Below are 24,216 nucleotides of genomic sequence, written 5' to 3' on the forward strand. Positions count from 1 at the left end.
TGCAAATGAAGCTCATAAAAGAGAAAAGTTTTTATATCCCTAATATTTAAATTTTAAGCTGAGATTCAATAATGGGTTTGGCCTCAGTCCTCTGTTGATACAGAACTTAGTTAGCTTATCCATTCAACTCTCTCTTGATGACTGATGACTCACAAATTGGTTCCAGTTTCAATCTCCTTCAATCCCCAGTTTTCCCTTCCAAATCTACAGTAATGTTTCTCAACTGAAGACTGAAGTGATAGGGGTAGGAGTCATAGAAAGGGAATGAAGAAGGGAAATATGGTATATGGGAATCATCTCTCTCAAGTTCCAATGCCCTGTCTCCAAACCTAAAGTAATGGTTCTGTCCCAGGAACTGGAGAATTAAGAGGTGGAAATGGAAAGAACAAAAAGAAAAAGAGAAGGACAGTATATTGGAATCACACCTTCCCCTCAAAAAAATTATATACTGGCTGGCAGAGTATTTGTTTGTTGTTTTTGTTTTTTCTTCTTTGTTTTTTTTTTAAGGTCTTCAGATGATTCTGATGCTCCCTCCACTGCCCTCTCCTAATTCATTACTATCAAGGGGTTAAATACAAACCCACAGTAACCTATACAACATGTTAAAAATAAATTATTTTCTCACTTTCAAAATCAGCTATCCTTCCCAACTATCTTTTTTTTAATTTTATTTTATTTTTAAACTTTACATAATTGTATTAGTTTTGCCAAATATCAAAATGAATCCACCACAGGTGTACATGTGTTCCCCATCCTGAACCCTCCTCCCTCCTCCCTCCCCATACCATCCCTCTGGGTTGTCCCAGTGCACCAGCCCCAAGCATCCAATATCGTGCATCGAACCTGGACTGGCAACTATCTTTTCTACTGAACTATCTTTCTTTCAATCCCCTAAAGTTTTAAAGGCATCTTTGTCTTTAACCCTTTCCCTCTGCTTTATCTGTGACATTTAATCTGCTACTAAGGTCAGTCATTTCTTCCTTTGAAATGTCTTGAAGATTTCCTTTTTTATTTTGTAATCTTACAACTGTCTTACAAGGAGAACTTCTTGGTCTTCCTACTTTTAGTTTCCTCCATTTGCAATCCATATACATAATGCTACCAAGGCTAGTATTAAAATACAATTTTTCTCTAACTACCATCCTGTTTAAGACTTTACAAAAGTTTACCATTCAGAAAATAGCATACAAATGCTTATAGGCTTACAGCTTCATTTCCTCCACCTTCACCCTCATTATCTACTACTACTCTAGTTAAACTGGTTCTCCAGACCTTTCCTAATATTATCACAATATTATCCTTGAAACACAGTTATCTGAATTTTATTCATCTTTCAGGGCTTAATTTAAGTTCTGCCTCCTCTGCTTTCCCTATATCAACTTGAATGAATTCTTGTTTGAACTTCTAAGGTACTTCCAGACAATTTACTTAGCTATTACATTTGTTTCCCCAACCAGATGGCATGTCTTCTTAGGCCAAGGAAAATGTCAAATACTGTACTTCCAGACTGTTTCCAATCCATTGCCCTTACCAAATGTCAGGCTTATAATAGCCACTTAATATACTGATAAATTGTATAGTAATTCACTATATGATAAATAGTATAGTGATAAATAGGTAAAAATGGATTATCAAGTTTCTAAAGCAAACTGTATCGGATTCAATAGCTATTCATTTATCACCCTACTTAACACTACAAACTCTATGATTAATCTTATACCAAATTAGTCAGTCTATATGCTCAATATGCTAGATATTGTGGAAAAGTAGAACAAGTAGAAGACAGAATTGCTTTCCTTAAGAGGTTTATAATCTTTCTACAGACCTGCTTGAAATAATGTGACAATAAGATAGTAAAGAGTAAGGTGCTACATTCTGTGATACCTAATTAAAATATTATGTACTACTAAATACAGTATTCTGAAATCTAAAATCTAACAGGTTTTTCTAATTTTTAAATTTGGATAACTTATAAAAGAATGCTGTCGTTGCCTTAATCAAGCAACTTTAAAAGAAATCACACCACCAAAACGTTAGTTCTTATAGTATGACAGCTAGCCAATCACAAATTCTTTAAAAACAATCATGAACTTTTAAAACCCTATTCTCAACAAACACATTCCATTACTAAGATTAAAATTCTAAAGAATATTTAATTTATATTGACATAATTTTAAAAACACTACTTACCATAAGTACACCATATGACCACCAATCAGCACTCTGGGAATGACCTCTCCTATTTACTACTTCAGGAGCCATATACTCCACTGTACCACAAAATGAGTAGGCCTTCTTCTCTTGATCTACTGATTCTTTGCTGAGTCCAAAATCTATAACAATATTGCACAAAAATATATCTGAAGATTTTCAGAAACTAGAAAATACCAAAAGAAACAAAACTATGAATTAAATGTGTTCATGGATGGCCTACGATTACCATTAAGAAAGCTCTTGTGAGACCAGTTAATGGAAAGAATGGAGAAAAGCTTGTATTTTACAATACTCTATCAGAGCATTTTAAAGTAATGCTCAAAATTTTCCAAGCCAGGCTTCAGCAATATGTGAACCGTGAACTTCCAGATGTTCAAGCTGGTTTTAGAAAAGGCAGAGGAACCAGAGATCAAATTGCAAACATCCGCTGGATCACTGAAAAGGCAAGAGAGTTCCAGAAAAACATATTTCTGCTTTATTGACTATGCTAAAGCCTTTGACTGTGTGGATCACAATAAACTGTGGAAAATTCTGAAAGAGATGGGAATACCAGAGCACCTGACCTGCCTCTTGAGAAACCTATATGCAGGTCAGGAAGCAACAGAACTGGACATGGAACAACAGACTGGTTCCAAATAGGAAAAGGAATACGTCAAGGCTGTATATTGTCACCCTGCTTATTTAACTTCTATGCAGAATACATCATGAGAAACCCTGGGCTGGAAGAAGCACAAGCTAGAATCAATATTGCTGGGAGAAATATCAATAACTTCAGATATGCAGATGACACCACACTTATGGCAGAAAGTGAAGAGAAACTAAAAAGCCTCTTGATGACAGTGAAACTGGAGAGTGAAAAAGTTGGCTTACAGCTCAACATTCAGAAAATAAAGATCATGGCATCTGGTCCCATCACTTCATGGGAAATAGATGGGGAAATAGTGGAAACAGTGTCAGACTTTATTTTTTTGGGGGGGGTTCCAAAAATCACTGCAGATGGTGACTGCAGCCATGAAATTAAAAGACGCTTACTCCTTGGAAGAAAAGTTATGACCAACCTAGATAGCATATTGAAAAGCAGAGACATTACTTTGCCAACAAAGGTCTGTCTAGTCAAGGCTATGGTTTTTCCATTGGTCATGCATGGATGTGAGAGTTGGACTGTGAAGAAAGCTGAGTGTTTAAGAATTGATGCTTTTAAACTGTGGTGTTGGAGAAGACTCTTGAGAGTCCCTTGGACTGCAAGGAGATCAGCTCTGGAATTTCTTTGGAGGGAATGATGCTGAAGCTGAAATTCCAGTACTTTGGCCTCCTCATGCGAAGAGTTGACTCATTGGAAAAGACTCTGATGCTGGGAGGGATTGGGGGCAGGAGGAGAAGGGGACGACAGAGGATGAGATGGCTGGATGGCATCACTGACTTGATGGATGTGAGTCTGAGTGAACTCGGGAGTTGGTGATGGACAGGGAGGCCTGGTGTGCTGCAATTCACGGGGTCGCAGAGTCAGACACGACTGAGCGACTGAACTGAACTGATCAGAGCATTTAAAATTGTGCAATTAAACCTCATCCTAAAAATACACGTTTTCATGTTTATATTAGAATATGACTCAACAACTTTGAAATGACAACAATTAAGTCAACACTGTTATAGTAATTTGATTTTTAAAATAGCCTAAGACAAAAAAGAGATGCTAATTTGCAGATATTAGAAAAGCAAATTTTGCTTTGACATTGGAAAACTTCCATTTTTGCTTTTGGTCTTCAAAGAGCTAAAGGTACATAAAAATCAATCTTATTTCCATATACTTACAATAAAAAATGGAAAGGTGAAATTTTATAAGTCCTATTTGTAATACCACCAAAAACTCACATTAAATCCCATAGATAAAAATATACAAAGTATGTATATGCAAGATTGGCATGATAAAAACTATAAACACCAATGAAAGGAATCAGAGTAGATCTAAGTAAATGGAGAGAGATATTGGTCACAGTTTGAAAGATTCAATGTTGTTAAAGATGTCAATTCTCCCAAAACTGATCTACAGAGTCAATGAAACATTAATAAAAATCTCAGCAAGATGTTTTTTGTAAAAATCAACAAGCTGAATTTAAAATTTATATAAAAAGACAAAGGAAACAAAATAGCCAAAAAATGTGAAAAAAAAGGAAATTCAAGGAATCGTACTACCTGACTTCAATACTTACTATAAACTATATAATCAAGACAGTGTTGTACTGGAGAATTGACATACATAGTTCTGCTATGATGCTTGTCTTAAAAATGTAAATTTGTTCCAATTAATTTATACCTTACTGTTACCTTTCAGAGATTTACACCACTTCACAAAGGTCCTTTGCTGTACTATTTTCTGACAAAACTACATTTAACACTAGAATTTGCTTGGTGACTATAACATGAATTTAATTTTTAAGGTTGGTTTATGTGCAATTTTATCCATAAGAAACACTGGGTGAAACACTAGAAAACTGTACCTAGTTAAACTGAGCCAAGCAGAAATACATACATGAAGATCAGCATATCACATGTGTTATGAGCTACTCCTGTTCACCTACAGTATTAGAACTCCCAATTCCAGATAATCTACCTTCCACATTTTCACAATAACGTACAATCTGCAATATTTCCCATTCTACAAGCAAATTTCAAGATTTTTTTCAAGGTAATATACCATATTTATTGCTGTTCAGTCACTCAGTCATGTCCGACTCTTGAGGACGCCATAGACTACAGCATTCCAGGCTTCCCTGTCCTTCACCATTTCCTGGAGCTTGCTCAAACTCATGTCCATTGAGTTGGTGATATTGTCCAACCATCTCATCCTCTGTCATCCGGTTCTCCTGCCTTCAATCTTTCCACATAAGGGTCTTTTCTAATGAGTCAGCTCTTCGCATCAGGTGGCCAAATATTGGAGCTTCAGCTTCAGCATCAGTCTTTGCAATGAATATTCAGGGTTGATTTCCATTAGGATTGACTGGTTTGATTTCCTTGCAGTCCAAGGGCCTCTCAGGAGTCTTCTCCAACACCACAGTTCAAAAGCATCATTTTTTTGGCCCTCAACCTTCCTTAAGGTCCAGCTCTCCCATCCATACATGACTCCTGCAAAAGCCAGAGCTTTGACCATACAGATCTTGGTCGGCAAAGAAATGTCTCTGCTTTTAAATATGATGTCTAGATTTGCCATAACTTTTCTTCCAAGGAGCAAGCGTCTTTTAATTTCACGGCTGCAGTCACCATCTTCAGTGACTTTTGGAGCCTGAGAAAATAAAGTCTGTCATTGTTTCCCCATCTATCTTCCATGAAGTGATAGGACCAGATGCCATGTTCTTCATTTTTTGAATGTTGAGTTTTAAGCCAGGATTTTCACTCTCCTCTTTCACCTCAATCAAGAGGCTCTTTAGTTTCTCTTCACTCTCTGCCATAAAGGATGGTGTCATCTGCATATCTGAGATTACTGATATTTCTCCCTGCAATCTTGATTCCAGCTTGTGATTCATCCAGCCAGACATTATGTATGATATACTCTGCATATAAGATAAATAAGCAGGGTGACAATATACAGCCTTGATGTACTCCTTTCCCAATTTGGAACCAGTCCATTGCTCCATGTCTGGTTCTAACTGCTACTTCTTGACCTGAATACAGATTTCTCAGGAGGCAGGTCAGGTGGCCTGGTATTCCCATCTCTTTCAGAATTTTCCACAGTTTGTTGTGATCCACACAAAGCCTTTAGCATTTGGAATTCTCTTGCTTTTTCTATGATTCAACAGATGTTGGCAATTTGATCTCGGGTTCCTCTGCCTTTTCTAAATCCAGCTTGAACACCTGGAAGCTTTCAGTTCACATACTGTTGAAGCCTAAATCACTGTAGATGGTTACTGCAGCCATGAAATTAAAAGATACTTGCTCCTTGGGAGAAAAGCTATGACAACTCTAGATACCATATTAAAAAGCAGAGATATTACTTTGCTGACAAAGGTTCATCTAGTCAAAGGTATGGTTTTTTCAGGAGTCATGTATGCATGTGAGAGTTGGACCATAAAAAGCTGAGCACCAAAAAATTGATGCTTTTCAACTGAGGTGTTGGAGAAGACTCTTGAGAGTCCCTTGAACTCCAAGGAGATTCAACCAGTCAATCCTAAAGAAAGCAACCCTGAATATTCATTGAAAAGACTGCCACTGAAGCTGAAACTCCAATAATTTGGCCACCTGATGTGAAGAAATGACTCACTGGAAAAGACCCTGATGCTGGGAAAGTTTGAAGGCAGGAAGAGAAGGGGATGACAGAGGATGAGATGGTTGGAAGGCATCACCGACTTGATGGACATGAATTTGAGCAAGATCTGGGAGTTGGTAATGGACAGGGAAGCCTGGTGCACTGCAGTCCATGAAGTGGCAAAGAGTCAGACACAACTGAGCAACTGAACTGATAACAGAACTGGGTATATATTGCCAGCTGATTTCTGACAAAGGTGTAAAAGCAACTTCATGGGGGAGAAAAAGGTCAGTGTTTTTAATAAATGGTGCCAGAATGACAGGGTATTAATATATAAAAGTCTGCTTAAAGGCAGAAACTGGAGAGGAACTAAAGAGCCCCTTGAGAGTGTGAAAGAGAAGAGTGAGAAAGCTGACTTGAAATTCAACATTCAAAAAACTCAGATCATGGAACACAATGCTATCACTTTATGACAAAGAGAGGGCGAAAAAGTGGAAACCATGACAGATTCTATTTGTTTGGGCTCCAAATCACTGCAGATGGTGACTGCAGCCATGAAATTAAAAGACGTTTACTCCTTGGAAGAAAAGTTATGACCAACCTAGATAGCATATTGAAAAGCAGAGACATTTACTTTGTCAACAAAGGTCCATCTAGTCAAGGCTATGGTTTTTCCAGTGGTCATGTATAGATGTGAGAGTTGAACTGTGAAGAAAGCTGAGTGCTGAAGAATTGATGCTTTTGAACTATGGTGTTGGAGAAGACTCTCAAGAGACCCTTGGACTGCAAGGAGATCCAACCAGTCCATCCTAAAGGAGATCAGCCCTGGGTGTTCTTGGAAGGAATGATGCTAAAGCTGAAACTCCAGTACTTTGGCCACCTCATGAGAAGAGTTGACTCATTGGAAAAGACTCTGATGCTGGGAGGGATTAGGGGCAGGAGGAAAAGGGGACAACAGAGGATGAGATGGCTGGATGGCATCACTGACTCGATGCACATGAGTTTGAGTGAACTCCGGGAGTTGGTGATGGACAGAGAGGCCCGGCGTGCTGCGATTCCTGGGGTCACAAAGAGTCGGACACAACTGAGCGACTGAACTGAACTGAACCTTTAAAGTGTACTAGTCCAAACTTCTTTGTAAAGACCATATCTTCATTTTATCTTTTTTTTAACATTCTGATAATTAAATACAGAATTTACTACCTATTTAAAACATAAGAAAGCTTTTGAGATTGGCTCACTCAGCATAATGCCCAGTCCAAGTTGCTGCATATACTGCTGGGTAATATTCTACTATATAGATGTATCCATCCATTCACTCTTTGAAGGACATCTTGGACATTTCTAGCCTTGGGCCATTTCAAATAGAGCTGCTATGAAAATTCATGTATAGATTTTTTGTGTGCATGTAAGTTTTTATTTCTCTAGGATAAATGTCCAGGTATGTGACTACTGTACAGTTCTATTTGTATCATATTCTTAAAATAACAAACTGGGAAATGTAGAGCAGATAAGTGGTTGCCAGGAGTTAAAGAAGGGGGTAAGAGTGTGATTATAAATGGACAGATATGGTTGTAGATCAGTTCTGCTTATTGATAATGATGATGGTATTCAAATCTACATATATGGATATAATGTCATGGGGACAAACAAAAAAAATGAATACATGCAAAAACTGGTGAAATCCAAGTGAAGTATACAGTCTAGTTAGTTCTACTGTACCTATCAATTTCCTGAGTTTGATAATGCAGTAGTAATTTTATAAAATGTCACCATAGGGGAAGCTGGGTGATGGTACTATTTTTGCAACTTATTGTCAGTCTATAATTATTTGAAAGTAAAAGATTTTAATGGTATAATAAGGAGACTTTATGCCTAAGAGTCCTCAGAGAATTAGCAGAGTGTGTTATATACTGTAAACACTCAACATTCAAAATAAAGTAAAAAATAAAACATGTTTTTACCAAAAAAAAAAAAAAAAGAATAAAATGAACCTCTGATTATGAAACACCTGGCTTAAAAGTTTATAATTCACTGTATTTCAAATGTGGTAACTACTTATGATAAATCTTTCAGTCTAGTCTGAAACAAAAATTATGTGCTTTTACCTAGAAAACCAAATGTCATTTCTTAATGAGGATAATGACACTATTGTATAATTTTTTTGTATTACAATTAGAGCATATTGAGAGTTATCTACCTTTTAAATGAATTTTAGTTCACTAAAGAAATGAATAAAATGCAAATTAAATCAAGAGGAAAAACAGGCTTAGACAAATATACATATTAATAAAAACAGAAAACAGGCTTAGGATAGAATAAGAAAATCTGCATACCTGTTAACTTGATATGTCCTATTTCATCAAGCAAAATGCTGTAAATCAAAATTCACACTCAATAACACAGGATAAAATATTCACATAAAATTTGATATACCAGAAAATTTTGAAATGACTAATTTAAAATCAATGGGTATCGGATGAAGATTACTTTTTAAAATATGTTTCATATAATTGTATAATTCATGTATCTTTTCATAGAATCTTGAAAATAATAGACTTAATGGAGAAAAAAGTAGTAGAAATACTGGGAACAGGTATACATAAAAAGAATACAACTTTACTTTTCTGGCTTCAGGTCTCTATATACAATTCCTAATCGATGCAGATGATCCAAAGCGAGGGCTAGTTCTGCAAGGTAGAATTTCACATCTTCCTCTGTAAACAGAACCTAGAATAAAATAGTAATTTACCGGTTAATCTTTTTTTCAATGTTGCAATTATTTAAATTTTATTCTTTTAAAAACAGGAAACAGACAAATCTAGGCAAACAGGCAAATAAAACAAGTATACAGATGAAATTAACCTCTTTAAGAATCCTTCTCTCACTATTAATCATTTTCCTGTGGATCTTCCTAAAATATATTATGCAGTTTGTATATCTATTTACACTGAATGTACTGCACAGATTTACCTTTTTAAAAATGATTTATTATCATGATATATTTATTAATTTTAGTATACTAATATATAGGGATATTTTCAGGATCTTTACAATATATTAGATATGATATTTGGTTTTAGTACTGGAATTCCACTATTTTTATTATTTTCTCTTTCATTGTCTACTATCACTTCTCAGTGATAATTTTGCTTTTAGCAAGTCTACTAACCTAAAGCTTCTATTACTAACGTAAGTTGTCAATTAGTAACTCTTACATTAAAAACAATTCTAAATCCAATTTCTGACCTAAGGGGTAGCTCCAGGACTCTTCTGCCAGTAGAATATATGGGTCTAAAGGCATTGAATTCCTCAATCTTTTGTGCCTGGGAATAGAGTTACTATGATAAAGTGAAAAGTGCACTGGACTTAGAATTAGCAGTATAACGTCTGACATGTCACTTAGCCCTCTGGGCTTAAGTTTCTAAACCTGTAAAATAAGGATAATAGTATCTGCTACATCTACTTAACAAGATTGTTTTAAGAGCCAGCTTAGTTTATGTGGGGAAAAAAAGCTTTGTAAATTATAAAATTCTATGTGTGCAATGATGAGGTGGTATTATTATAGGTTTACATCTATATTCATAAGTAAGTGTTATTTAAACACAAAATTGAGCACTACTCAACCATTAGATGTATTTGTTAAGATTTAGCAAGGGCTTCTAACTGGCAAAACAAATAACTTGTCTAGAAATTTTTTATTTTCATTAAAGAAATATATAGATTATTAAGAAAGTTGGGACGACCCAGAGGGATGGAATGGGGAGGGAGGAGGGAGGAGGGTTCAGGATGGGGAACACATGTATAACTGTGGCGGATTCATTTTGATATTTGGCAAAACTAATACAATTATGTAAAGTTTAAAAATAAAATAAAATTGAAGAAGAAAAAATAAATAAATAAATAAATAATAAATAAAAGAAAAAAGGAAAAATAACAAAACAACAACAACAAAAAAAAGATTATTAAGAAAGTTCAAAATTTGAATGACATATCATAAAATCTTGAAACTGGCTTGTCCACTCAGAATCATGGCCACTGAATTATATTATGCCGATTAAGGTTACTAGTAAAATTGCTGAGAATGAGCAATTAAAGATAAATTTTGATACTGCACTCACTTTTTGAAATAATCTGCAGAAAAACAAAGACTTTCATTATCTAAGTTTCAGGAGAATTCATTTGACTATTATAATGGTAAAAGTATAAGAATATTTTCACTTGATATTTTATTAAGAAGAAAAACAGATGTTATCTATTTCACCTTTGAATAAGGCTAATCAAAGCGTTCATTGAAATTTAACACATAAGAAAACCCTAAACAAAAATCTTTGAAACTCTAAAAGAAGAAACAGTCTATAGTTTAGTTTGTTGTTGTTGTTTTAGTCGTAAATTGTGTGGGACTCTTTGTGACCCTATGGACTATAGCCCGCCAGGCTCCTCTGTCCATGGGACTTCCCAGGCAAGAATCTGGAGTGGGTTGCCATTTCCCTTTCCAGGGACCCTGTGTCTCCTGCACTGACAGGCAGATTCTTTACGACGGCACCACTAAGAAAGCCCAGTTTACAGCTTATGGCAATTATATGTTTTTCTGGGCAGGTTAGTTTATCATTCTGAGTGTCCTTATGTAAGGTGGTGATAACACTGACCTCATAAGGTTGTTTGGAAGATACTGAATGAAAAGTGACTAGCACATAACAGTAAGTTTCTTATTTATGTCCCTCATGAGGTTTTCCTCAAAGACAATTTCATGACAAGATAATATACTCGCCAGTTTATAGTTTAAACTTTTCATTCATTATGTTATTACAATCTTCCAAACAACCTTACGAGCTTCGTATTATCACCACCTTATGTATGGACACTCAGAGTGATAAACTAACCTGTCCAGAAAAACACAGTAAGAATGCTCAGGATTTGAACTCAGAAATAACTGTCCCTAAGAACTCCCTGTTCCCCAGAACCCACTTTTGCCATATGCCATGTTAAAACTTTTATAAGTTTCAGGTTCACTATCACTAATGCTTTCCTAGTCACTAATTACCCTGAGTCTTCCCCCAAATAAAAATCATCTAAAACCCCAGCACCCTGAGGTAAGAAATGCTAGTATTTTTGTTTGCTCTTCAAGACATTCATGTATATATGTATGAGTGTGTGTGTTTCAATATATTTGAGATCACACTATATATATACTAGTTAGTGGACTCCTTTTCTCCCACTTAATATCATAGGCATTCTTTTAATATCTTTAAAACTTATTTATAAAGAGTTATCAATAGCTATACAATATCAACATACTAATTTACTACAGTTTACCTAATGTTTATTTAGGTTATTTAGTTTTTCACTGTTATAAATAACTCGGGAATATGCATATATATTTCTGATACTTATGGTTACTTCCCCAAAATGGATTTCTGAGAAATAAAAAAGCAAATACTATACAGTCAAGGAGAATAAACAGCCCATGATTCTTGACATACATAACAAAATTATTTGTCAAAGGGTTACAATAATTTACACTTCCATCAGCAGCTTATGAAAGCACATGTCTTACCATAGTCATGGCAGCACTGAAAATTACCCTTTAAAAAATCTTTTATAAACTGATAAAGATGGTATCCACTGTCTTAAAATTTTAGTCTTAGGCTATATATTTTTCAATGTCTAATGACCTTTCTAGTTTTTTAGTGAATTATCAGTAATGTTTTTGCCTATTTCCCATTATTTACTGTTTTTTTTCAATTGGTAAAAATTATTTAAATAACAAAAATGTAAGTTCATCATATTACATGTAGGTATATTCCCCACTTTGTGCTGGTTTTTGATGTTTGGTAATTCTTAATTTTATGTACACAAATTTATATATAATTTCTGTATGATTTTACTTCATCACTTTCATGATCAAGGAGACCTCCATTTAATAATCAACTACATGTGCTGTGCTGTGCTTAGTTGCTCAGCCATGTCCGACTCTTTGTGACCCCACGTACTGTAACCCACCAGGCTCCTCTGTACATGGGGATTCTCCAGGCATGAATACTAGAGTGGGCTGCCATGTATTCCTCAATCAACTACATATTCAGCTACATTTTCTTTCAGGATGAAATTTTTTCCAGATTTTACCTCTTCAATGCAAGTAAGATTTATCCTTGTATGTGGTAGTGATAATTTAAAATGTTTTTTTTCTTTCTGAAATATCTAACCAATTTCTCATATACTGTTTACTGAACAATCAATCTCTTTGCCATTAACTTGTGATTCTTCTTCTATTATAATATATGATAAATCACATATACCAGAATTTTCCTGGAATATGCAGTACGTTTCTAATCTTGTGTTGATACTACGATGGTTTGCTTATAGTAGCAGCCTTATAAGGTTTTAAACAAGTGATAGAGCAAGGAGAGGATGTTCTTTATTTTCAAAACATCTTAGTTCTTTTCATTTACTTTTCCAAGGACGCTGATAAAATCATCTTTCAACTTCATACAAGAATTCCTGTTGGGACTTTGTTTGAAATCTTGTTAGGTCTGCAAGTTAATTTTGGAAGAACTAGCACCTTTATAATTATCCGTCATTCATCCCATTATATTTTCTTGACATTAGCAAAATATGATATGGCCTAAGAGAGAGGTGTGTGTGTGTGTGTGCACGCATGTGTGTGTGTTTGCGAGGAAAGAAATTTGGGGGAGGTGTCATTCCCTTTAAAACATATATATTAACACATACAAAAATGTACTTTTAAAAGTGTCTTTCTAAGACTTAAACAGTAAGTAAGTTCTCATTTTTGGTGATATGATATAACAGCTTTTTTGTACAGATACATGAAGTAAAACCAATTAAAAAAAAACAAGCTGTCTATAGAAGTAACCATTAAATCATTTCTTAGAAGCCTGTTTAATGATTATACTAATTTATTGTCTTTGGAAAATGAATTTTAAATGCTTGTTATTACCTAATATTCCAGACTTAGAAATCAAAACTTACTAACTGCATTTCTGTGCTAGTATGAGTTTAGATAGTCTCACATCGAGAATAGAGGTCTGAAGAGTTTAAAAGAAAATCAGAAACAACTACAAGTAAGAATATCTCAATTATTCTTGTCACTTCTACAGTCTAACATAAGAAATCATGAACAACTGTTATACTGTTGAGAGAGTCATTTCCCAGGCAGGTTGATAAGAAGTCTAGGGGTCCCCAAGGAGAGAGGGTTCTGGAATTCTCAAGGAGGAAGAAAGGACAAACTTTTTTCCCCTCTACATTCCTTAAGATTATATAACAATAATGTATCCTGCTTGAGGACAGTCTCTGGAAAAAACCTTCTGGCTAATCCTGTTATCTTAAAATGTAAATTCTGGGAGTAGATCTAGTGAGGTCTTTACAACCTCCAGATATTCTTTTGATTCACTGTAATAACTAATTAGAGAGTATATAATGTCATTGCTAACACTAGCAAGGGGGTACTCTTTCTGCCCCCTTCTGATGCCTATGTCAGAAGCTTTCTCTATCTCCTTTATACTTTAATAAAACTTTATTACACAAAAGCTCTGAGTGATCGAGCCTCGTCTCTGGCCCCAGATTGAATTCTCCTCTGGAGGTCAAGAATCCCGGTGTCTTTGCGTGGTTCAACAACAACCTTTCACTGTTGTCCCTCTATATCTCGGAACCAGGTTTTAATAGACCCAGAGGGATGGTACGGGGAGGGAGGAGGGAGGGGGGTTCGGGATGGGGAACACGTGTATACCTGTGGCGGATTCATGTTGATGTATGGCAAAACCAATACAACATTGTAAAGTAATTAACCTCCAATTAAATAAATTTATATTAAAAAATTTTAAAAAATAAGGTCCTTTAACAACCCTCTGGGACGGGGTCCTAGACAGACCCTATCACACAGAGAATTCTGTTCTATAATAAACAATACATGAAAGTCACAGTCTATGTTTGTGCATGGAATGTTCTACACTGGAGATAAACAGATACAATCCAGAGACCTCAGCCATTTAAGCAATGGCTAGCATCCCAGAAGCACACTGTTCCTTTCTTACAGCAAGTTCTAGAGCTCTGGGAATCAACAGTAGCTCTCCCACATTCAAAATTTTAATTCTGGAAGTGAGATGTTGAATCACTACCACCCAATTAAAATTCCACTTATTCTTAGACTATCAGTTCAAGACAAAATGAAGTAGATAAGGGAAGGATTTAATCTCCCATCTGAAACAACTAAACACAGAACAAAATATATGAAATGACACTTTTCAAGACATTAGACATCAGGAAACAAAGGACAGTGAATACTGAGAGATGGAAACAGTCTACAGTGTCCTAGCTTACTACCTAGAAAGAGTTCCTAGGCAGTAATGCAAGGAGGGTAAAGTCAGGCAAAGCCTGGAAGACTCCTAAGTTGATGAGATGGATCTGAGAGACTGGGGAGACATGATGCAGAGAATTCACAAGACAGAGTACAGAAGAGATAATTACACAGAGAACTGTAGAGTTATATAGATGGTCTCCCTCAAGTACTCAGCATTTGTGAGTGAGGAAACTAACCTGAGCCAGGAAAATAATCAATGAAAGGATTATAGGGACTAATCCATGGAAGGATTAGAGGGACTAATCCATGGAACTCATACAGGGTCAGGAATGGTTCATGTTACCTCCAAAGAGAGCAGAAAGCTTTGTAATTCACAGGGCCCTGGATGTAGGAATCAGATGGATTTTGTTTCCAAGTAGAGTAAAATCAACCATTGATTAAACGTTGCTCTGGTCCAGTTAAACAACCTGAAATAAACTAGTTCACAATAAACTACACAAATTCCAGAACAAAGTTCAATAATATTTAGAGAAATACAAAAACCAAAATATAAAAATATCCATCACCTAACAAGGTGAATTTCAGGATGTCTGTCATCCATGAAAAATTACTATTTATAGATCTAAGGAAACTACCTGAGTTCAAGAAAGGAACAAAAGTAAATTTAAAAAATAAAAAAAAAGAAACCACAGAGCTCACAAAGGACTAGGATAAGTCCTGTACCCACAAGTGAGAGTGAAAAATCACATAACTGATAGGGTGTTTGTTAGGGTACTAAGAAGGGTCATTTCAGTACTAGAAAAAAATTAATCCTAAATACTGCTCTTGTCTCACATAATAAAGTTAAAAGCAAGACTCAACAGGTTAACTGCATCCCAGAACAAAGCTAAATACTTTGTAAGAAAACACAAGTATCTAGAGTACAAGAAAATTAAATTTAATAAAATTAAGTACAACTGACCATACAATTATGCTGCCATTGAAGCACAAAAGCAACCACAGACAATAGTTAAACACATGGGTGTGGTTATGTTACAATAAAACTTTATTTACAAAAAATATCAACAGCCCATATTTGGCCTGAGACTATAGATTCCTGACTGCTGAGTTAAAGATTTATACTACAAACCCTAAAAGAACTACTAAAATAACACAACAAAATGTTATTTTGATAAAAAGCTAACTGAAGATAAAAAGATAGCAGAGAAAAAGAGAACACATGTACATCCATGGCAGATTCATGTTGATGTATGGCAAAACCAAAACAATACTGTAAAGTAATTAGCCTCTAATTAAAATAAATAAATTTATATTAAAAAAATAAAAAAGAGAAATAAAAGAACAGATGGAACCAAAAAAAAAAAAAAAACCACCAATAGAAAGATGGGCGATTTAAACTCAATCATATCAATAATCATATTAAACGTAACAAGTTTGACACACCTATTAAAAAGCATAAATTTTCAGACTGTATAAAAAATAAGATAATTATATGCTGCCTTAAGTACTGCACATTAAATATAAAGACAAATAAATTAAATAAAAATATGAAAAACACTATACCAAAGTAACAATAATTTTTTAAAAACCTGGATTAATATCAATGTAGATTTCAAAGCAAAGAATATTAGCAAGGATAAAGTCAGTCATCTCATAATGATAAAGGGTAAATTCACTAAGATGGAATGACAATCCTAAGGTTTATGCACTTAATAACAAAACTTTGAAATATATGAAGCAAAATTTGACAGAAATTCAAAAAGAAACAGATAAATCCATAATTATAGTCAAAGTCTGAGCCATTGTCTCTTAAAAATTTTTAAGGCATACAGACAGAAAGTTAGGAAAAATACCAACTATCAAACAACTTAATCTAACTGACATTTACAGAACTTTCCAGTACCCAAAATCATAATACACATTCTTCTCAAGTACACATTGAACAATTTACCAAGATATACCATATTGTGAAGCATAAAACAATTTAAGTGAATTTAAGGGAATTCAAGCCATACAAACTGTGCTGTTTGACTAAAATAAACTTTAAGTAGAAATCAATAATAGAAATTTATCTGGAAGCTGCCTAAATATTTTAAAATTAATTTGCATACTTGTAAATAGCCTATGAGTCGAAGAAGAAATAAAAGGAAATTGGAAAACATGTGGAACTAAAGAAAAATAAAAGCATCACAATTCAAAATTTGTGAGATGATGCTAAATTAGTATTTAGAGTGAAACTTATAACACTACACACTTATATTAGAAAAGAAGCAAAAGTCTTAAATCAATAACTTCTATGTCCATCTAAAAAACCAGAAAAGCTAGTGAAACACAAATTAAGCAGAAAAAAAAAATGAAATAATAAAGATTAAAGTAGAGTAGAAAACAGAAGAAATACAATAGAGAAAAATCACCGAAACCAAAAGCTCTGGGTTCTTTGAGAAGAACAATAAAATTGGTAACAATCTACCAAGCCTAAGCAAGAAAGAAAAAGGAGAAGACACAAAATACCAATATTAGGCATGATGATATCAACAACAATAATGAATCTATACCTATAAAAATCATAACAAGAGGATACTATGAACAACTTTATACCAATGAATTTGTTAACTCTGATGAAATGCATAAATTCCTTAAAAGACATAAGATACTAAAACTCATTTAAAAAGAAAAGATGAACTGAATAACCCCAAGTAACTTTTAAAAAACTGAATTTATAGTTAAACACTGTACCATTAAAAAAACACTTCAGGCCCAGATAGCTCCACTAGTGAATTCTACGAATCATTTAAGGACAATGTAACATTGAGCTTTTGCAGAAAATTGAAGGGGAGAAAATTCTACCCAACTCATTCTATGAAACCAGAATTGCTCTGACACCAAAATTATATATGATCAATAACTACAGTCAAATATCTCTCATGAAAATAGATGCAAAAATTTTTAACAAACTTTTAGTAAATATCATCCAATAATATACAAAAAGGATAATATATCATGACTGCATGGAGTTCACCCACAGATGCAAGACTGCTTCAACATTTGACAATTAGTTCAATGTAATTCACCATATTAAAAGATTAAAGAAGAGGACTTGCCTGGTGGTCCAGTGTATAGAATCTGCCTGCCAATTCAAGGGACAAGGGTTCGATTACAGGTCTGGTGACATTCTATATGCTGTGGGGCAACTAGGTCCTGTATGCCACAGCCACTAAGCTCATGCTCTAGAATACATGTGCTGTAACTACTGAGCCAACATACCACAGCTACTGAAGCCTAAATGGGCCCTAGAGCCCATGCTCCACAACAGGAGAAGGCATCACAATGGGAAGCCTACACACTACAACTAAAGAAAGCCTGTGCAAAGCAATGAAGATCCAGTACAGTCAATAAATAAAGATTAAAGAATAAAAAAACATACGATCATCATCTTAATAACTGCAAACAAAAAAAAAGTGTTTTACAAAATCAAACATGCATTCCTGATAAAAACTTTCAACAAACTAGTAACAGAAGGGAAATTTCTCAATCTGATAAAGAACATAACTTTGTAATTCATGGTGAAAATATGCTTTCCTCCTAAAATCAGAAATAAGGCAAGAATGTCTACTTTTATCGATACTTTTCAACAGAACCTGGAGGGTCAAGTCAGTGTTATAAAGACAAATAAATTAGTCCATAATGGAAAAGAAGTAAAACACCTTATGTGGGTTAAACATAGAAACTTCTATTTGTAGTCTATCAAAGTGTTGCTAGATAAAATAAGTTTAGTTATATTTTAAAATACAAAATTCAATATCCAAAAAAATTAGTATTTCCACCCATTGAAAATAAAATTAAGAAAGTAATTCCACTTACAATGGCAGTTTTTAAAAAGAAAAATATTCAGAGACAAATCTGACAAAACACGTAAAAGATCTGTATACTGAAAACGACAAGATACTGGTGAGAGAAATTTAAAAAGACTTAAATAAATGGAGAGAGATACTATCTTCATGGATTAGAAGACTCAACACTGAAAATGTCAATTATATACAAACTGAACTATAGATTTAACACAATCCCAATCAAAATCCCAGCAGGCATTTTTGTCCAGTGAAAAAACTACTTTTTAAATCAATATGGAAATGCAAAAGATCTAGAAGAGGCAAAACAACTTTGAAAAAGATGAGCAAACCTCAAGGACTTGCACAACCTGAGTTTTTATAAATATTCATAGATATTTTATAAATATAAAGGAATCAAGAAAGTGTTGTATTGGCATACGGATAGACAAACAGAAAAGAGTGTCTAGATGTATTAATAGATCTTCATGTACATGATCAACTGATTGTCACCAAAAAATACAAGGTAATTAAATGAAGAAAGCATTTTTATTGTTGTTCAGGTACTACATCGTGTCTGACAATCTCTGGCCCCATAACAGAACCACTCCAGGATCGTCTGCCCTTCATTATCTCCAGAGTTTGCTGAAATTCATGTGCATTGAGCCAGTGATATTATTCAACTATCTCATTCTCTTCCACCCTCTTCTCCTTTGCCTTCTACATTCCTCAGCAACAAGGTCTTTTCCAATGAGTTGCTCCTTCATAACAGTTGGCCACAGACCTGAAGCTTCAGCATCAGTATTTCCAGTGAATATTCAGGTGACGATTTCCTTTAGGATTGACTGGTTTGATTTCCTTGCAGTCCAAGGGAGTCTCAATAGTCTTCTAAAGCACCACAATTTGAAAGCATAAATGTGTCAGTGCTCAGCCTGCTTTATAGTCCAAATTTCACATCAGTAAAAGATCTTCATGACCCAGATAACCACGATGACATGATCACTCACCTAGAGCCACACATCCTGGAATGCGAAGTCAAGTGGGTAAAAGCATCACTGCGAACAAAGCCAGTGGAGGTGATAGAATTCCAGTTGAGCTATTTCAAATCCTAAAAGATGATGCTGTGAAAATGCTGCACTCAATATGCCAGCAAATTTGGAAAACTCAGCAGTGGCCACAAGACTAAAAAAGGTCAGTTTTCATTCCAATCCCAAAGAAAGGCAACACCAAAGAATGTTCAAACTACCGCAAAATTGTACTCATCTCACATGCCAAAAATGTAATGCTTAAAATTCTTGATGCTAGGCTTCAATAGTACATGAACCGTGAACTTCCAGATGTTCAAGCTGGATTTAGAAAAGGCAGAGGAACCAGAGATCAAATTGTCAACATCTGCTGGAGAGGAGGAGAAGGGGATGACAGAGGATGAGACGGTTTGATGGCATCATCAACTCAATGGACATGAATTTGAGTGAGCTCCAGAAGTTGGTAATGGACAGGGAAGTCTAGTATGCTGCAGTCCATGGGGTCACAAAGAGTAAGATATGACTGAGTGACTGAACTTAACTGAACATGACTATTGGAAAAACCATAGCTCTGACTATACAGATCTTTATCAACAAAATAATATTTCTGCTTTTTAATATGCTATCTTGGTTTGTCACTTCTTTCCTCCAAGGATCAAGTATCTTTAATTTCATGGCTGCAGTCACTGTCAGCAGTGATTCTGGAGCCAAAGAAAAGAAAATCTGTCTTGGCTTTCCTTTTCCCTGCTTCTATTTGCCATAAAGTGTTGGGACCAAATGCCATGAGCTTAGTTTATTGAATACTGAGTTTCAAGGAAGGTTTTTCACTCTCTTCTTTACCTTCATGAAGAAGCTCTTTAGTTCCTCTTTGCTTTATGCCATTAGAGTGGTATCATCTGCATATTTGAGGTTGTTGATATCTTTCCTGGCAATCTTGATTCCAGCTTGTGAGTCATCCAGCCTAGCATTTTGCATGATGTACTCTGCATATAAGTTAAACAAGCAGGGTGACAATATATACCCTTGATGTACTCCTTCCCAATTTTGAACCAGTCAGTTGTTCCTAGTCTGGTTCTAACTGTTGATTCTTGATGCACATACAGGTTTCTCACTTGACAGGTAAGGTGGTGTGGTATTCCCATCTCTTGAAGAATTTTCCAGAGTTTGTTGTGATCCGCAGAGCCAAAAGCTTTCACATATTCAATGAAATAGAAGTAGATGATTTTCTAGAATTTCCCTGCTTTCCATATGATCCAATGGATGTTGGCAATTTGATCTCTGGTTCCTCTGCCTCTTTGAAACCCAGCCTATACATCTGGAAGTTCTTGGCTTATGTATTGTGGAAGCCTACCTTGAAGGATTTTGAACATTACCTTGCTAGCATGTGAAATGAGAGCAGCTGTGTGGTAGTTTGAACATTTTTTGGCACTGTCCTTTTTGGGGATTGGAATGAAAACTGATCTTTTCCAGTTCTGTGGCCACTGGTGAGTTTTCCAATTAGCTGTTAAGGCATTCAGCACCTTAACAGCATCGTCTTTTAGGATTTGAAAGAGCTGAACTGTAATTCTATCACTTCTACCAGCTTTGCTAACAGTAATGCTTCCTAAGACACAAGTGACTTCAAACTCCAGGATGTATAGCTCTAGATGAGTGACCACTTCACTCTGATTATCTGGGTCATTAAGGCCATTTTTCCTAGTTTTTCTGTGTATTCTTGACACCTCTTCTTAATCTCTTCTGCTTCTGTTAGGTCCTTACAATTTCTGTCCTTTATCATGTCCATTCTTGCATGAAATGTTCCCTTGATATCTCCAGTTTTCCTGAAGAGATCTCTAGTCTTTCCCATTCTATTGTTTTCCTCTATTTCTTTGCATTATTTATTTAAGAAGGCCTTCTTATCTCTCTGTGCTATTCTCTAGAACTTGCATTCTGTTGGATAAAGCTTTCCCTTTCTCCCTTGCCTTTCATTTCTCTTCTTTTCTCAGGTATTTGTGAAGCCTCCTTGGAGAACCACTTTGCCTTCTTGCGTATCTTTTTCTTTAGGTTAGTTTTTGGTCACTGCCTCCTGTACAATGTTACTAACCCCCATCCTTCAGGCACTCTGTCTACCAGATCTAATCCCTTAAATTTATTCGTCACTTCCACTATATAATCAGAAGGGATTTGATTTAGGTCATACACGAATGGCTTCCCTCGTGGCTCAGATGGTAATGAATCTGCCTGCAATGCAGGATACCTGGGTTCCATCTCTGGGTCAGGAATATGCCCTAGAAAAGAGAACGGCAACTCAGTCCAGTATTCTTACCTGGAGAATCCCAAGGACAGACGAGTCTGGTGGGCTACAGTCCATCCGATCACAAAGAGTCAGACGTGACTGAGCGACTCACACTTTAAATGGTCTAGTGCTTTTCCCCACTTCTTAAATTTAAGCCTGAATTTTCCAATAAGGAGCTCATGATCTGAGCCACAGTTAGCTCCATGTCTTGTTTTTCCTGACTGTATAGAGCTTCTCCATCTTAAGCTTCAAAGAACATCATCAATCTGATTTTGGTATTGACCATCTGGTGATTTCCACATATAAAGTTGTCTCTGGTTTTGGCAAAAAGTGTTTGCTACAACCAGCATGTTCTCTTAACAAAACTCTGTTAGCCTTCACCCTGCTTCATTTTGTACTTCCAACTTGCCTGTTATTCTGGGTATCTCTTGACTTCCTACTTTTGCAGTGCAATCCCCCTATGATGAGACAGATATCTTTTTTGATGTTAGTTTTAGAAGGTGTTGTAAGCCTTCATAGAACCAGTCCACTTCAGCTTCTTTGGCATCAGTGGTTTGGGCATAGATTTATATTACTGTGATGTTGAATGGTTTGCCTTGGAAATGAACCGAGATCATTCTGTCTTTTTTGAGATCAAACCCAAGTACTGCATTTTGGACTCTTTTGTTGACTATGAGGGTTATTCCATTTCTTCTATGGGATTCTTGCCCACAATAGTAGATACATTGGTCACACCCATTCCCGTCCATTTTAGTTCAGTGATTCTGAAGATGCCAATGTTCAAACTCACCATCTTCTGCTTGACCATGTCAAACTTCCATTGAAATAACATCCAGGTTCCTATGAAATACTGTTGGACATCGAACTTTTACTTTCACCACCAAACAGACCCACAACTGAGCATCTTTTCCAATTTGGCACAGTTGCTTCATTCTTTCTGGAGCTATTAGTAACTGCCCTCTGCTCTTCCCCAATAGCATAATTGACACCTTCCAAACTTGGGGGGCTCAATTTCCAGTGCCATCTTCTATTTCTTTTTTCCCTTTTCATAGTGTTCATGGGATTCTCAAGGCAAGAATACTGGCACTGTTTGCCATTTCTTCCACCAGTGGATTACATTTTATCAGAACTCTTCACTATGACCCGTCCATCTTGGATGGCTCTGCACAGTATGGCTCATAGTTTCACTGAGTTACACAAGCCCCTTTGCCAAAAATGACTGTGATCCATAAGGGGGAAGAAAGCACAGTCTTTTCCAATGATGATGCTAAAACAATGAGATATCTATATGCAAAAAGAGGACAAGATGTAATGGTTGAGTTCCTTCAGCTGTTCACCTGAAACTATCACAACATTATTAATCGGCTATACCCAAATTCCAAATTAAAAGTTTTTAAAAATGCCTGAAATAAAAAGGATTCTATTTTCAAAACTCAAATACAGTTCAACATTTCTTATGTATCAGTAAAATATGGATAACTATGAAAAAAGGACTGTAACACATACTTAACACCATATATGAAAAGGAACTCAAAATTGATTATAAACATAAATATAAAACCAAATACTTGAAAACTTCTAGAAAACATAAGAGAAAATCTTTGTGACCTGGGATGAGGTAAACATTCATTAAACAGGACACCAAAAACTATCATTCATAAAAGGAAAAAAGTATTATAAATTAGACATCATCAAAACTAAGAACTTCTGCTTTTTGAAAGACACTGTTAAAGAGAATGAAAGGATAAACAACAGACCAGAAGAGAACATTTTCAAACATACATGATACAGGACCTAGCATTCAAAATATATAAAGACTTTCAAAATTCAGTAACTAAAAATACCCAATAAAAATGGGCCAAAGATTTAAACAGATATTTTATCAAAAAAAAAATACATACATGTCAAATAAGCACATGAAGAGATGTTCAACATCATTAATCATTAGGGCTATAAAAATTCAAAACCACAATAAGGTCACCATACACTTATCAGATATACAAAATTAAAACAAGACTGACCATACCAAGTGTTGGTAAGAATGTGGAACAACTGAAACTCTCATATACTGCTGGTGAGAATGTAAAAATTATACAACCTCTTTGGAAAATAGATTGACAGTATCTTTAAGTTAAAATATAGACCTACTATATAAACCAGTCATTATATTCTTAGATATTTAACCATGAAAAAAAAAAAAGTCCATACATGAACGTTTCTAGTAGCTTTATTAGTATTACCCAAAAATTGAAAAAAATGTATATCCATCAACAAATTAATGAATAGACAAATCATTGTGTACCTATACAGTGGAACAC

General features: G+C 35.2%; 1 protein-coding gene across 15 annotated transcripts in view; it reads right to left on the reverse strand.

Moving 5' to 3' along the window:
• The window catches only part of RPS6KA6 (ribosomal protein S6 kinase A6), a 192,300-nt gene that overhangs the window by 88,926 nt on the left and 79,158 nt on the right, over positions 1 to 24,216 (reverse strand). For all 15 annotated transcript variants that reach the window (XM_025276979.3, XM_025276980.3, XM_025276986.3 and 12 more), the window contains 3 exons: positions 9,078 to 9,184; positions 8,791 to 8,828; positions 2,191 to 2,333 (listed from right to left, as the gene is read on the reverse strand). In XM_025276979.3, coding sequence (XP_025132764.1) covers positions 2,191 to 2,333; positions 8,791 to 8,828; positions 9,078 to 9,184 — 288 coding nt within the window. The remainder of the gene's footprint in view (positions 1 to 2,190; positions 2,334 to 8,790; positions 8,829 to 9,077; positions 9,185 to 24,216) is intronic.

Source organism: Bubalus bubalis, chromosome X, assembly GCF_019923935.1.
Source record: "Bubalus bubalis isolate 160015118507 breed Murrah chromosome X, NDDB_SH_1, whole genome shotgun sequence".
Classification (NCBI taxonomy): Eukaryota; Metazoa; Chordata; class Mammalia; order Artiodactyla; family Bovidae; genus Bubalus; species Bubalus bubalis.